This window comes from Myxine glutinosa, chromosome 12 (genome assembly GCF_964187855.1).
Source record: "Myxine glutinosa chromosome 12, kmMyxGlut1.1, whole genome shotgun sequence".
Lineage (NCBI taxonomy): Eukaryota > Metazoa > Chordata > Myxini > Myxiniformes > Myxinidae > Myxine > Myxine glutinosa.
This window is the reverse complement of record NC_136272.1, coordinates 96,587,244-96,600,472: the sequence shown is the minus strand read 5'-3', so window position 1 is coordinate 96,600,472 and position 13,229 is coordinate 96,587,244. Positions and strand designations below refer to the sequence as shown.

At 44.0% G+C, this 13,229-nt stretch overlaps 1 protein-coding gene across 1 annotated transcript; it reads right to left on the bottom strand.

Annotated features, from left to right (window-relative positions):
- Positions 1-2,956: 2,956 nt before the first annotated feature.
- LOC137437650 (microfibrillar-associated protein 3-like) lies at positions 2,957-12,730 on the bottom strand. The gene is made up of 2 exons (XM_068132130.2): positions 12,267-12,730; positions 2,957-4,444 (listed from the first exon to the last, which is right to left on the bottom strand). The coding sequence occupies exons 1-2, from the start codon at positions 12,544-12,546 to the stop codon at positions 3,582-3,584; spliced, it is 1,143 nt and encodes a 380-aa protein (XP_067988231.2). The 5' UTR covers positions 12,547-12,730; the 3' UTR covers positions 2,957-3,581.
- Between the last annotated feature and the right edge of the window lie 499 nt (positions 12,731-13,229).

Sequence of the window (13,229 nt, the reverse complement as noted above, 5' to 3'; positions counted from 1 at the left end):
CTTTTAACATATTTCAACATACAGCTATTTGATCTTCATTTCAACAATATTGATAGATAAAGGTGATATAACATAACAAATATCATGAAAGATTTACATTTTGTAGTCCATTGTATAATTTAAACATAAATGCAAATTGTGTATGTGGAAAAAGTAAGTACACCCCTACATTTATCACGACTTCAAATACCTAAAATTAGAATCAGGTGCACCAGCTCAGGTGCAAATGATTAGAACATCGTTAGAGGATCTTGGAGGAACCTGTCTTATTTAAACCTCAGACATTGTTTGGTTTGCTCTTTGTTGTTGAAGTGTGCGGCGTCACCATGCCGAGATCAAAAGAGCTCTCTGAGGCCTTCAGAAAGAAGATTATAGATGCCGACGAGTCTGGGAAGGGATTTAAAAAGATCTCCAAACAATTAGAAATCAATCATTCGACTGTCCGGAAGATCATCTGCAAGTGGAGAAGATTCCAAACAACTGCCAACTTGTTCAGCCCAGGCCGCCCCAGCAAGTTCAGACCGAGAGCAGACCGCAAGATGCTGAAAGAAGTCTCAACGAACCCCAGAATGTCATCACGGGACCTACAGGTAGCTCTTGCCACTGTTGATGTCAAAGTGCACGAGTCTACCATTAGAAAGAGGCTGCACAAATTTGATCTCCATGGGAAGTGTGCCAGGAGGAAACCTTTGCTGTCCAGAAAGAACATCAGGGAAAGACTAAAGTTTGCCAATGAATACCTTCGCAAAGACCAGCACTTCTGGAACAATGTGCTCTGGACAGATGAGTCAAAGGTAGAGCTATTTGGCCACAGTACCAGAAGACATGTTTGGCGAAAACCAAAGACAGCATTTGACCACAAGAAACTGATACCAACTGTAAAGCATGGTGGTGGAAATATGGTTTGGGGCAGCTTTGCTGCATCAGGGCCTGGGCAGCTCACCATCATAGAATCCACTATGAATTCTTCATTGTACCAGAGGGTGCTTGAGGATAATGTGAGGCCATCTGTCGAAAAGTTGAAGCTCAACCGAAGGTGGACCTTGCAACATGACAATGACCCTAAACATACCAGTAAATCCACCAAGGAATGGCTGAAAAGAAAGAAATGGAGGGTTCTGGAATGGCCAAGTCAAAGCCCGGATCTAAATCCCATAGAGATGTTGTGGGGGTATTTAAAACGAGCTGTGCATGCAAGAAACCCCTCAAACATCGCACAGCTGAAAGAATTGTGCATGGAGGAGTGGGCAAAAATTTCTCCCAGTCGATGTCAGAGACTGGTAGACTGTTGTAAGAACCGCCTACTTGAGGTTGTTTCTGCCAAAGGGGGTAATACCACCTATTAGAGTCAAGGGTGTACTTACTTTTTCCACATGCGAAATTTGCATTTATGTTTATTTAAATTATACAATGGACTACAAAATGTAAATGTTTCATGATATTTGTTATATTTTATCACCGTTATCTGTCAATATTGTTGAAATGAAGATCAAATAGCTGTATGTTGAAAAAGTCAAAACTTTGCATGGGGTGTACTTACTTTTTTCACGTGACTATGTATACATGGTAACAATACATTATGGACCCCCGACATAGATTACAAATGTATCCAAGTAGTCTGTTAAAAAAAAAAAAATAATAATAATGCGAGAGAAAATACCTCTCTCTGATGTACTTTTTTGTGTTCACGACATTATTAAGCGTGTTGGTAAGAACCTGTTGATAGGCGTGTAAATGTATGATGACCGATATGTGAATCAAATGTCCGTGAAGTCTCACACTCCGAACCCTAAAAAGTACTTTCATAATATATTCCAGGGTAAATTAAACGGATCCCTCGTTCACAGAAAGACACAGCAGTGTGTACGGTTCAATGTAACTGAGGATCCAGATGATATATATATATATATATATATATATATATATATATATATATATATATATATATATATATATATATATATATATATATATATATGTGTGTGGTTTGCTATGCCGGGTGGTTTACCATTACCTTCCCAGCAGTCAGCCAGGCGAGGAACTTACAATTCGTTGAGGGTGCCGGTGATAACTTGCCTACTCTTTACCAAAGTCAAGGTGGGATCTTTAATGTCCACCAATGACCAGTGCTAGTAGACGGGTTATCTGGCTTTATGTCCTTCCGATAGACGTTGCACACATGGATGTCTCGCGGTACATTTGAAACACCAGCCTAAATTTATAGCTGGGTCTAGATTCGAACCCAGGCTAGACACGCTCAAAAACAAGTGTGCATACCTATATACTATCCTGCCAGCCCTACATTTTTACATAATTACTTGATGAAACAACACATTTCAAAGAGAGGTGGAAAAAAAGAAAAACCTTTTCGTATGAGAGTTAATGCCTTTTCTTGCCTGTTAAGTCTTTTCTGGCCTTGCCCCCCCAGCCCTCTCTGGGCTCTGTCCCCCAAATATTCCTACAGGTCGCACAAGATCTGCCTGCAACCCTCTTATGGTTAAACTGCCAAAATCAAGACTTTCTGCTCACCTTCCCTCCTTCATTCCTCTTTTCTCCCGCCTCTGGAACAAACTCCCTCACTCTCTTCAATTCCACTCCACCCTCCAGGTCTTTAAAACAGCTGTTCACCACCATCTCTTATCCTCCCCCATCCAAAACCTTGATCTTTTCTACCCCCGCTAATTTCGGTCCCCTTGTGTTTTATACCTCTTCCCCCCCCCCTCCCCCTCCCCTTCCCACACCTCCTGCCCCCAAGCCCTCTCCCTCCCACACTTCTCCCTGCTCTCAAATGTTGTGGTTGTGTGCTTCCCCTTCTCTCCCCATCTTGTCTTCCGCTCCCTCTTTTTGTATATTTTGTTTGTCTGGTTGATTTGTTTGTGAAATAAATGTTAGCTCTCTCACGAGCCTCGATTCAGTATACAAAAAAAAAAAAAAAAAAACTACTTTCATTCTTGGAAATAAACTGTTATTTATTAATTTTCAAACATGCAATGGTAGAGATTTTGCTTCAGAGATTAAATGCACTCGAAGAAATTGATCCATTGATCTAACCTTGATAACATGCAGTATGGACGTTATATGATGGAGTTCTGTTCCAGCCAGACCCGATAATCCACCACCAAGCATTGATTTTCTGTACAAGGAAATCGGGTCCAACAACCATCCACGGTGACTTTGATCCACTGGCCTGATAACAAGTCACTGTGCAATGTATGCAACTTTCATTCATTTCTACCATTGCATCAAGGGCAATCTTCATATTCCATAAGCAAAATATCAGTATCTATCTTTGGCCTATAATCTCCTCCTTTTAAAAATTTTTCCCACCTCTTTTCCCTTTTCTATTCTTCTTGTTACTGCTTTTCCTGTCTCAAATATATCTTCCTTGCTAAATGGTCACTCCAAAAATTAAACTTTCATACATCAATCATTGCATGCACATTTCTGATACTTCCGCCAAACTTTAACATCCATTGAGGGATTCCGGGTGAATGGGCTTGTCATGCCAAAATTGAGATCTAGAACATTGGTTGCTTTAAGGCCTCTTCAGGGTTCTCCTCTTTGTAATCGGCTCATTTGTTTCAAATGTGAGTCTCGTAGCAGATGCGTGGGTTATAAGTAACCGGAGAAGCAACGACAACGGGAACGGGAACGGGAATGGGAACGGGAACGGGCACATTGGGAGTTGAAGTCCCGCACAAGCTTGCGTCTTCTTCGAGACTTCCAAGGGAAATAGACTCCCGAGAACCCAACTCGGGACGATGTACGGACACTTGGATGGCAACATGATGGCGCCCGGCCGGCCGTCCCCACCCGACATCATCGGAGTCGCAGCACGACGCGGCGGAGGATGACACCCCGGATGGGATGGTGGCCGTGACAAGTCGGGGGGCTAAGGTGAAAACGGATCGTCGACATTCGCCGTCGACCGCAACGTTCCTGGCTGCTCCCTCCACCCAAACGGCACCAACTATCTCCTCCATGATGGTGCGGCAGTTGGTGATAAGTGGCGGGAGAGGGACACTGCGTGCAAGCTCCTCTACATAACGAGCAAACTCGAGTGTCTTGAACTGCGTCGTCTTGGCGAGTTCCAACGTCTTAGCAGAAGTGATAATTGGAATGCGCTTGGCTATTTCAAATGCTTTTTGCAACCGCTCAGCACCCTCCGTGCGCAAGAAATCATTTATAGCCTTTTCTGTCTTTTTGAGGTGGCTGCTCATCATGCAGAGACGCGTCACATTGAGGATCATGACGATGGTGAAAGCCACCAGGCAGACAGCCACATAATAAACGCCCATATCTCCACCGGCAAAGATGACACGTAGCGTGAAGGTCGTGTTCAGCGTACCAAACCTATTTGTGGCCATGCAGATGTACTTGCCGCGGTCTTGGTAACGGACCATGGTGATGTTCAGCACACCAGTTTGTGCCATCATCCGTTTCCCTGCACGGACAAAACTCGCTATCAACTTTCACACAACATTTATGCTTTTGATTTTAAATGACTGGATCTCAACGGAAGGTTACTTAGATCATCCACATTATTATATCATTATACATACTTGTACCATGTTTCATTTAAATCCCTTCAGCTGTTCTCAAAAATCACTTTTACCTGGCATGCCCTCTGACCTTTGATGCCAAAATCTAATCAGTTCATCATTGCATCATGATATATACTTATAACAAGTTTGGTCAAAATTCCATGACCGGTTCACAAGCTAGTTGGTAACAGTATTTCTACCCAACGTCTGACCTTTGACCTCTTGATTCCATAATCTAATCAGTTCATCTTCGCATCATTATATATACTTGCACCAAGTTTGGCTTGGATCCCTTCACCCGTTGTTAAGTTATCACAGGAACGAAAACCCATCACGGACGGATGGACAAACCCTAAACATAATGGCTCTGGCGACTTTGGTGGCAGTGGCATTAAAAAAAAATGCACCAGGAAGTGCAACTTCAGCGAGTTTCAGGATAAATTGTGCAGGAGAAACTGTGTATAATATATAACACATTTTGCAACCAAGGGTGGCCTAAAAAGCATCATTGCGGACGGGTCATGGCTGCCTGTACATAAAGAAACATGAAATTTCTGATTTGACCGTGTGTTAAAGGATTTAAAAAAAAAAAAAAACACCTTTAGAGGCCATTTTTCCCCGCAAATTGGGGGTTGGCCTTTTTCGGGAACCGTGGTTGTTGTTTTTTTTCGGTCCCCTTTTTGAAGCAATGTTTTACGGCCGGATGCCCTTCCTGACGCCAACCCTTTTTGCCGCCTTTAACGACAAACAGGGAATTACCAGTGAACTGGTACTCAATTAGCCGACCTCGGAAGGATGACAGGCTGAGTCAACCCCCCTGGCGTTAATTCAGCAATTGACCGGGATTCGAACCCAGGATCCTAGGATCCTAAGCCTGCACCCTAGCCGCTAGCCCAACACCATGTGTTAAAGGATGTAGAATGAAAATTTTTATAATCACATTTTATGCTTCGTTGTTGATTTTTTTTTTTTCCTGCATTTCGCTTTCTATGTGCAGTAATCCATTCAGCATTATGGCATCATCATACCAACTCCATTCCTGGTTCCCATTCAAAGCAAAAGACAGCCGTTCATACATGACGTGCAAACAATCTGGGAGCATGGATTGGTTTATATTGTAAGAGCTGAATCAGACACCAACCACACACTGGGACCGCAAGTGGTGTAACCTGGTTTCAGGGGATATCAGAGAATACCAAACCAGTTGCTACCCGAAGTATTTATTCAGGGTGCCGACGATAACTCGTCTACTCTTCACGAAAGACACCGTGCGTTGTTTAACGGCCGCCATTGACCAATGCCAGCAGACGGGTTGTCCGGCTTAACGTCCCTCCGACAGACGGTGCACACATTGACACCTCACCTGCTTGCAAAACAACAAGGTGACACTTTATAGATGTGTCGAGATTCGAACCAAGGCTATACTATCTGTGTCACCTGAGATTATTGTAAGATACACGTGTTGAGATATGATGCTCACCATGATTGGCTGCAGCTGTCACCCATGTCTTCAAATACAAAAACAGGCAAAACAGGAAAGGCCATGTCATAAATCATGAATAAACAATTAACTTAACGTGTGATGGCCAATGGCCATAAATATTTTAACAGCTATTATTAATTTCTTAACACTGTAAAACCACCACCATCATGTAGCATCTCAGGTGAATAAAAACATTTCCCTTTGAGAGGTTCAAGGTGATGGGCTCCACGGCAAGGCACTTGAAATGTCACCCCTACCACGTGCCATCTCCCCCCACAAAGGAGCAGTGGTTAAACATCCGGTATGGGAATAATCGAGACTTTTTTTCGAGTTAAAACTGCAAGAGACGTTCCATTTTGTTGCTGAAGGAAACCAAACAGCAGTATCAGGGACACATTAAAGCCCACAGAATCTTGTTTCTCACAGTCCGAGAGTCCTTTAGGTGCTTTTTTGCAAACTCCAAGCAGGCTTTCATGTGTCTTTCACTGAGGAGAGGCTTCCGCCTGCCCACTCTGCCATAAAGCCCAGATCGGTGGAGTGTTACAGTGACGGTTGTCCTTCTGGAAGTTTCTCCCGTCTCCACACAGGATCTCTGGAGCTCAGCCAGAGTGACCACCGGGTTATTGGTCACCTCTCTTACCAAGGCCCTTCTCCCCCGATTGCTCAGTTTGGCCGGGCGGCCAGCTCCAGGAAGAGTCCTGGTTGTTCAAAACTTCTTCCATTTAAGAATTATGGAGGCCACTGTGCTCTTGGGAACATTCAATGCAGCAGAATTTTTTTTGTCGGCTTCCCCAGATCTGTGCCTCGACACAATCCTGTCTCTGAGCTCTACAAGCAGTTCCTTCGACCTCATGGCTTCGTTTTTGCTCTGATATGCATTGTCAGCTGTGAGACCTTATATAGACAGGTGTGTGCCTTTCCAAATCATGTCCAATCAATTGAATTTACCACAGGTGGACTCCAATCAAGGTGTAGAAACATCTCAAAGATGATCAAGAGAAATGGGAGGCATCTGAGCTAAATTTCAAGTGTCATAGCAAAGGGTCAGAATACTAATGTCAATGTGATATTTCAGTTTTTTCTTTTTAATAAATTTGCAAAACTTTCTAAAATCCTGTTTTCTCTTGGTCATTGTGGGGTATTGAGTGTAGATTGATGAGGGAAAAAATGAATTTATACGATTTCAGCATAAGGCTGCAACATAACAAAATGTGAAAAAAGTGAAGGGGTCTGAATACTTTCTGAATGCACGATATATATTGTTACGGTCCGCGGTTAAGGATGGTATGTTTGCCGAGCGGAGGCTCCGCGGACCGAACAGTTGTTCCCCGACTAAACCCGATTCACACAAACGTTGGCCGTATCGCGCCACAGATATTCAATGTGGAAAAGACTAAGACGAATGCAAAGAGGAAGAAGAAGAAGGCGTACAGAAGAGTAACGGGGTTTATTATTATTTACACACGCATAAGCAAAAAGAGCAGTCACGGGTATTTACAGCAGACATGAAAAAGCAGGTAACAGTGCAAATTACTAGCTTATACTGACTTAGTTTACTACCCAGGACAGCACAAACAGAACAAACTCACGTACGCAAATGGATGGAAGGGTAGGAATCGTTTGGAGGGATGAGCAGGTGGGATCACAGGGCACAGCGAGCAGGTCCACTCCGGGCGGGAAGCGAGGAGCCGGCAGCTCCTTGTATTTAGCTTTACAGCGCACGCCGGCAGCTCCTTGTATTCGGCTTTACAGCGCACGCCGGCAGGGTCACTCGGCAGGTTGAAACGGGGCTGGTTGAAGCGGCTCTTTGTCAAAGGCTTTTCGTATCTCTCACGCAACTCCGGTGCAACTCTCAACTCTCTCCCGGTGGACTGCCAACCCTCTCACGCAGCTGGACTCATCTGCCGTATCTCTGGTGTAGCTTGTTCCAGCGATCGTCGCACCCTTCTCTCCAAACCTTCAGTGCGGGTCTGACACGCCCTCTTCGGTTTCGGTACCGCCCCCCCCCCCCCCGTGCTCTGTTTCGTGACCTTGTATGGTAATCCCATGGGCTTGTCTCCTTATTTGGGCATGGCGCCGACGGCACGCCCCTCGTGGCGAGCCACGGGCTTGTTTCCTTATTTGGGCATGGGGCTGAACAGCCCCGCCCTTCGTGGCGCGCCCTGGGCTTGCCTCTCCCGGGCGACCCCGCCCCTCCTGTTCAAACAGAGCACGGAGCACATATTCACTATCGCAGCGAAATGAGAGGGCGTGCATCCCACGCTTGTGAACTGCTTTACCCACAGATGGAGAGTTTGGCTGGGAAATGGAATTATTGAAGGGGAGCTATTCTTAATTGATTCGGTGCAATGGAGTGTCGTTCTAATGGAAGACAAGGCCTTACTCTAAAACACATAATAAGATATAAGCTACTGAACAAGGGTTTTATCGTGTCCTTCAATGTGGTGTTTCATGGAATAACTACCGAGACGCCCTTTTTACCTTTACACAACTCTGGAGGCAGGAGGGGCCATATCCAACCAAGGCTACACAACAATTTACCACTACAATACACACAATCAAAAAAATGCAATCCTCATATCCGCAACAATATATATATACAGGGTCCGGCTGGGAGGTGTGACGATTTTCAGAAAACTCATACACAGTTATTTTTAGTCGAATTTCAATTTTTTTTTTTTTTTAAAGACTACATATATAATGCCATTTAATACACTGTAACAAAGACATTTTAAAAATGTAATTCATGTTTGAATTGGGTATAACAATGCAAGTGGGGGGTCTAGCGCATGCGTGATGGCTGTTGGTTACTCGTTGTTAGGTGCCATTTCAGTAGCCATGGAGCTGTGGACGATTGAACATCGCGTCTTTGTTGTTGAGACGTTTATTCAAATGGGTAGTTCGGTGGTGCTTACACAGCGCAGATTTCGTACTCACTTCAATGTTGGTCGACGTGGCGCCGTTCCGTCTCGAAACACAATATTGAAATGGGTAAAAAACTTCAGGACAACTGGATCTGTGAGGCCGGGAGCAGCTCGGGGAGGTGATCGAACCGTTATAACCCCGGAAAACATCGAAAGGGTTCGACAAGCTGTGGAGGCCAGCCCTCGTCGGTCAGCGGTACGGCACGCTCGCGCTCTACGGATGTCAGACAGATCAGTTCGTCGAATTTTGCACTTGGACCTTCATTATCACACGTACAAAATCATGGTGGTTCAAGAACTGCAGCAGAATGATTTCGTACGGCGGTTTACGTTCGCAGAAAGAATGCTGGAACTGCTGAGGGATGACACTGTTCTCATCATGAGTGATGAGGCGCATTTTCACTTGTCGGGAAGTGTAAACAAGCAAAATTCCCGATATTGGTCAGCAACAAATCCACGAGAACTCCATCAAAGACCCCTGCACTGCGAGCGAGTCACTGTGTGGGCCGGAATAGTCCGATTCGGCATAATTGGGCCTTATTTTTTCAAGGAATTGAAATTCCATTTCATTCCAATTCAAATTTCCATTTCCCCCCCTCCCCCCCCTCCTCCCATCCCATCCATCGGGACGGGCCCCGGGAAGGTTATAGGCTAGGTGGCGAGACCGGTCGAGGCCCACCTCGGCCAGGCTGGGGCCATTTCACAATTAAAAGCTGAGCTGAATGAAATGTAGTTGATCTTCTACGGCCACGAGTAAAAAAAAAAGCTGAATTATAGTAGTAAATTCATTCAAGAAGAACCTGGGCAACGCCGGGTGCTTTCGGGTAGTATATATATATATATATGTATATATATATATATATAGTAAAGGATAGCACACCGAGCAGAAAAATAATTTTAAATTCTTTATTAATAGCCTGACGTTTCGAGAACGAACTAGTTCTCTTCCTCAAAGGCGTTGAGTGTTGTGTTAACCGTTAAGTTCCATTGGGGACGGTTCACGTCATGGATTGGTACAAGTTCTTGCCAATCACAGGGCCTACCTGCATTCAAATGACTGCTGTTTTTGACGTTTTAATTGATTGCGCAGTGCTTTGTATGTGGGGTGTAAGTCAATGTGTCGGTTGATGGAGTTTTTATCAGAGTACCAGGCCTTGATAATCTCGCAGTTCACTCTGAAAGAGCCTGTGCCAAGGATCGTGGTCTGATTCCGTGTGTGTGTGTGTGTGTGTGTGTGTGTGTGTGTGTGTGTGTGTGTGTGTGTGTGTGTGTGTGTGTGTGTGTGTGTGTGTGTGTGTGTGTGTGTGTGTGTGTGTGTGTCGCAACCAATGACAACCTGTCTTGTCGTCTTACAGCACGTCGGTGTTCAGTTAGCCTTGTGGTTAGGCACTTGGATGTTTGGCCCACATAATTGGCTTCACAATCTTCACATTGTATGTTGTGGATGACATTCGTTCTGTCAAATTTGTTCACCTGGTCTTTTGGCTTTGCCAGCTGTGCTCTAAGGATGTTTGTGGTTTTGTGGGTGATGTTGATGTACTCTTGTAATATGCGGCTCGTGGTTTCAGAAGCATATTGTATGTATGGAAGTGCCACCGTGTGTGGTGTGGTTGGATTGTTATTTAAAATTATTTTACTACTCAGTGTGCTATCCTTTACAATATGAATCCTGAGCTGCAAATCTTTCGACATGTACGTATGTATATATATATACGTATGTATATATATATATATATATATATATATATATATATATATATATATATATATATATATATATATATATATATATATATATATATATATATTAGTATCTGTAATTTCCGTTCCCCAACCTAATGAGCGCACGCCGTGACTGATGGTATGGAGTCGCATAATGACTGACTGACACAGACACACCGTTTAAGCTACTCACTGCAGTAAGATAAGGGAAAGGATCTATTTGTGAACTTGTGATCTGGTGCGTTTGGTAACCGATAGAAGACCCACTTCCTCATCATGTGGGGTGTAACAATCTCCCATTTGGTCCAACTTCTGCTTTGTATGTGTTTGTTTTCAAATAGGGTTACATTGATTAGTGGTCGAGAGGACTGCGTGATTACATGAGATAAGTGAGTATTTATGCCAAATTATATTTGTATTCAGAGCTTCGCTTCTCAATTCCATCCGGGCAGCAGCACTTACTGTATCGTTCTCCAAGAATGCAAGTTGCGAAGGCCAAGGGCTTGGGACCTCCAACACCAACCCAAGAAACTAAAGAGGATCGGTTACCGATAAGCAGTGAATATCGGCTATTTTAGACCGGACCTCCACACGCCGGATTCATATTATGCTTTCGGGTTGTCCTTCCGTCCGTGATAGCTTCTTGTTGAGCCTGTACAATGATGTAACTTAATGGCTGAACGGATCAAAGTCCAACTTGCTACATGTACAATGATGTAAACAGTCATAAACTGATTAAATTTTGGGGTCAAGAGGTCAGAGGTCATGTTAGGTTAAACTTGTGTTACTGCACTAACCTGTGAACCGGTGATGGTATTTTGACCAAACTTGGTACAAGTACATGTTGTGATGAAAAGATGAAGTGTTAAATTTCGGCATCAAGAGGTCAGAGGTTATGTCAAGTAAAAAATGTGATACCTGAGAACAGCTGGAGATTTTTTTATGAAACTTGGTACAAGTATGTATAAACCTCCCTCAGTGCGTTTAGATTTATTTGTTACTAAAAGGTCAAGAGGACAGAAGTCACATTAAAAGTCCTGTTAATGTGACACCATTGGCTATGGGATTTGAATTAAACTCAGTACATGTACCATGGCACAGATTAGATATCGAGGTCAAATGGTTTTGGCTCAAAATTAGGTCTATATTCCTGTCATGTGTAACAGGAGAACAGGGAGCTTGTGGGAGGGTGTATGTATACCAGGATAACATTAACAGGTACACCAGGATAACAGATATACCAGGATAACAGGGAGCTTGTGGGAGAGGGTGTATGTATACCAGGATAACATTAACAGGTACACCAGGATAAGATATACCAGGATAACATTAACAGGTACACCAGGATAACAGATATACCAGGATAACATTAACAGGTACACCAGGATAACAGATATACCAGGATAACAGGGAGCTTGTGGGAGAGGGTGTATGTATACCAGGATAACAGGTACACCAGGATAACAGATATACCAGAACAGGGAGCTTGTGGGAGAGGGTGTATGTATACCAGGATAACATTAACAGGTACACCAGGATAACAGATATACCAGGATAACACTACAGGGAGCTTGTGGGAGAGGTTGATCTCACCGCTGCGTATCACGTTCACTCCATACGAATCCAACCACACGATGGACGGTTCAGGATCTCCGCTCACATTGCACTCGATAAGGGCGCTCTCCCCCTCCCGAGCCACCACGAAGTCGGCCTGCCAGAGCGGGTACGGCCGAGACCTCGCCGCACCGAACGGAGCACCGGGCTCGCTGACCGGATGAGCCACGGTCACACACTCCTCGGGGCTGGGCCTTCCAGGAAAGGCTGAAGCGCCAGATAGGCCCAGACAGCCGATAAGCAACAAGCGTGACAACATGTCTATACTTGCATTTGTTGAGTCTTTCGAACGAATAAAACAGGAAGCTTTTACACACTCCTGTGTTTCATTATTGCGATCCGCTGCCGGGCACCGCTTACTGAACGATCAGCACACCGACAGGAACTCGGAGGACCAGTGCTTGACGTGCGCCTCAAGCACCGCATCAAAGCGATACGTGGGCGGAGTTTCAGACAACTGAGCTAAGTAGGCGGAGCTATATGAAAATACGGGTTGACGTCACACCAAAATGTTCTCTTGGAGAAGCTCGAGGAAGTTGCGTGGTATTTTTCGAGGCGGTGTATGGTAACACTAAACCTGCCAATATTTCCTAGTTCGGTGATGCACAATCAATTATTTTTTTAATTAATGAATCGTTATTCTATTATCCTTGCGGTAATGGTACGTAATTTATGTGTTCCTTTCCATGAATGACTTCTGTACTATTAATAATAATATTGTTGGGTAAACAGGGGAATAAACATATTCTTCAATTTACTCGGCAGCTGCTTCCAAATGGGGTACATAACTTGTATTTTCCTCAACTCAGCTGTTATTTACCTTTTAAATCTTTTATTTTTTGATTTCTTCAGCAACAAATGAATTATACTGCAATGATTAGGTGAGAAATGTAAAATAAATCAACCCTAAGGGAAACTTTGATTGCAATTTGCAAGGCAAGA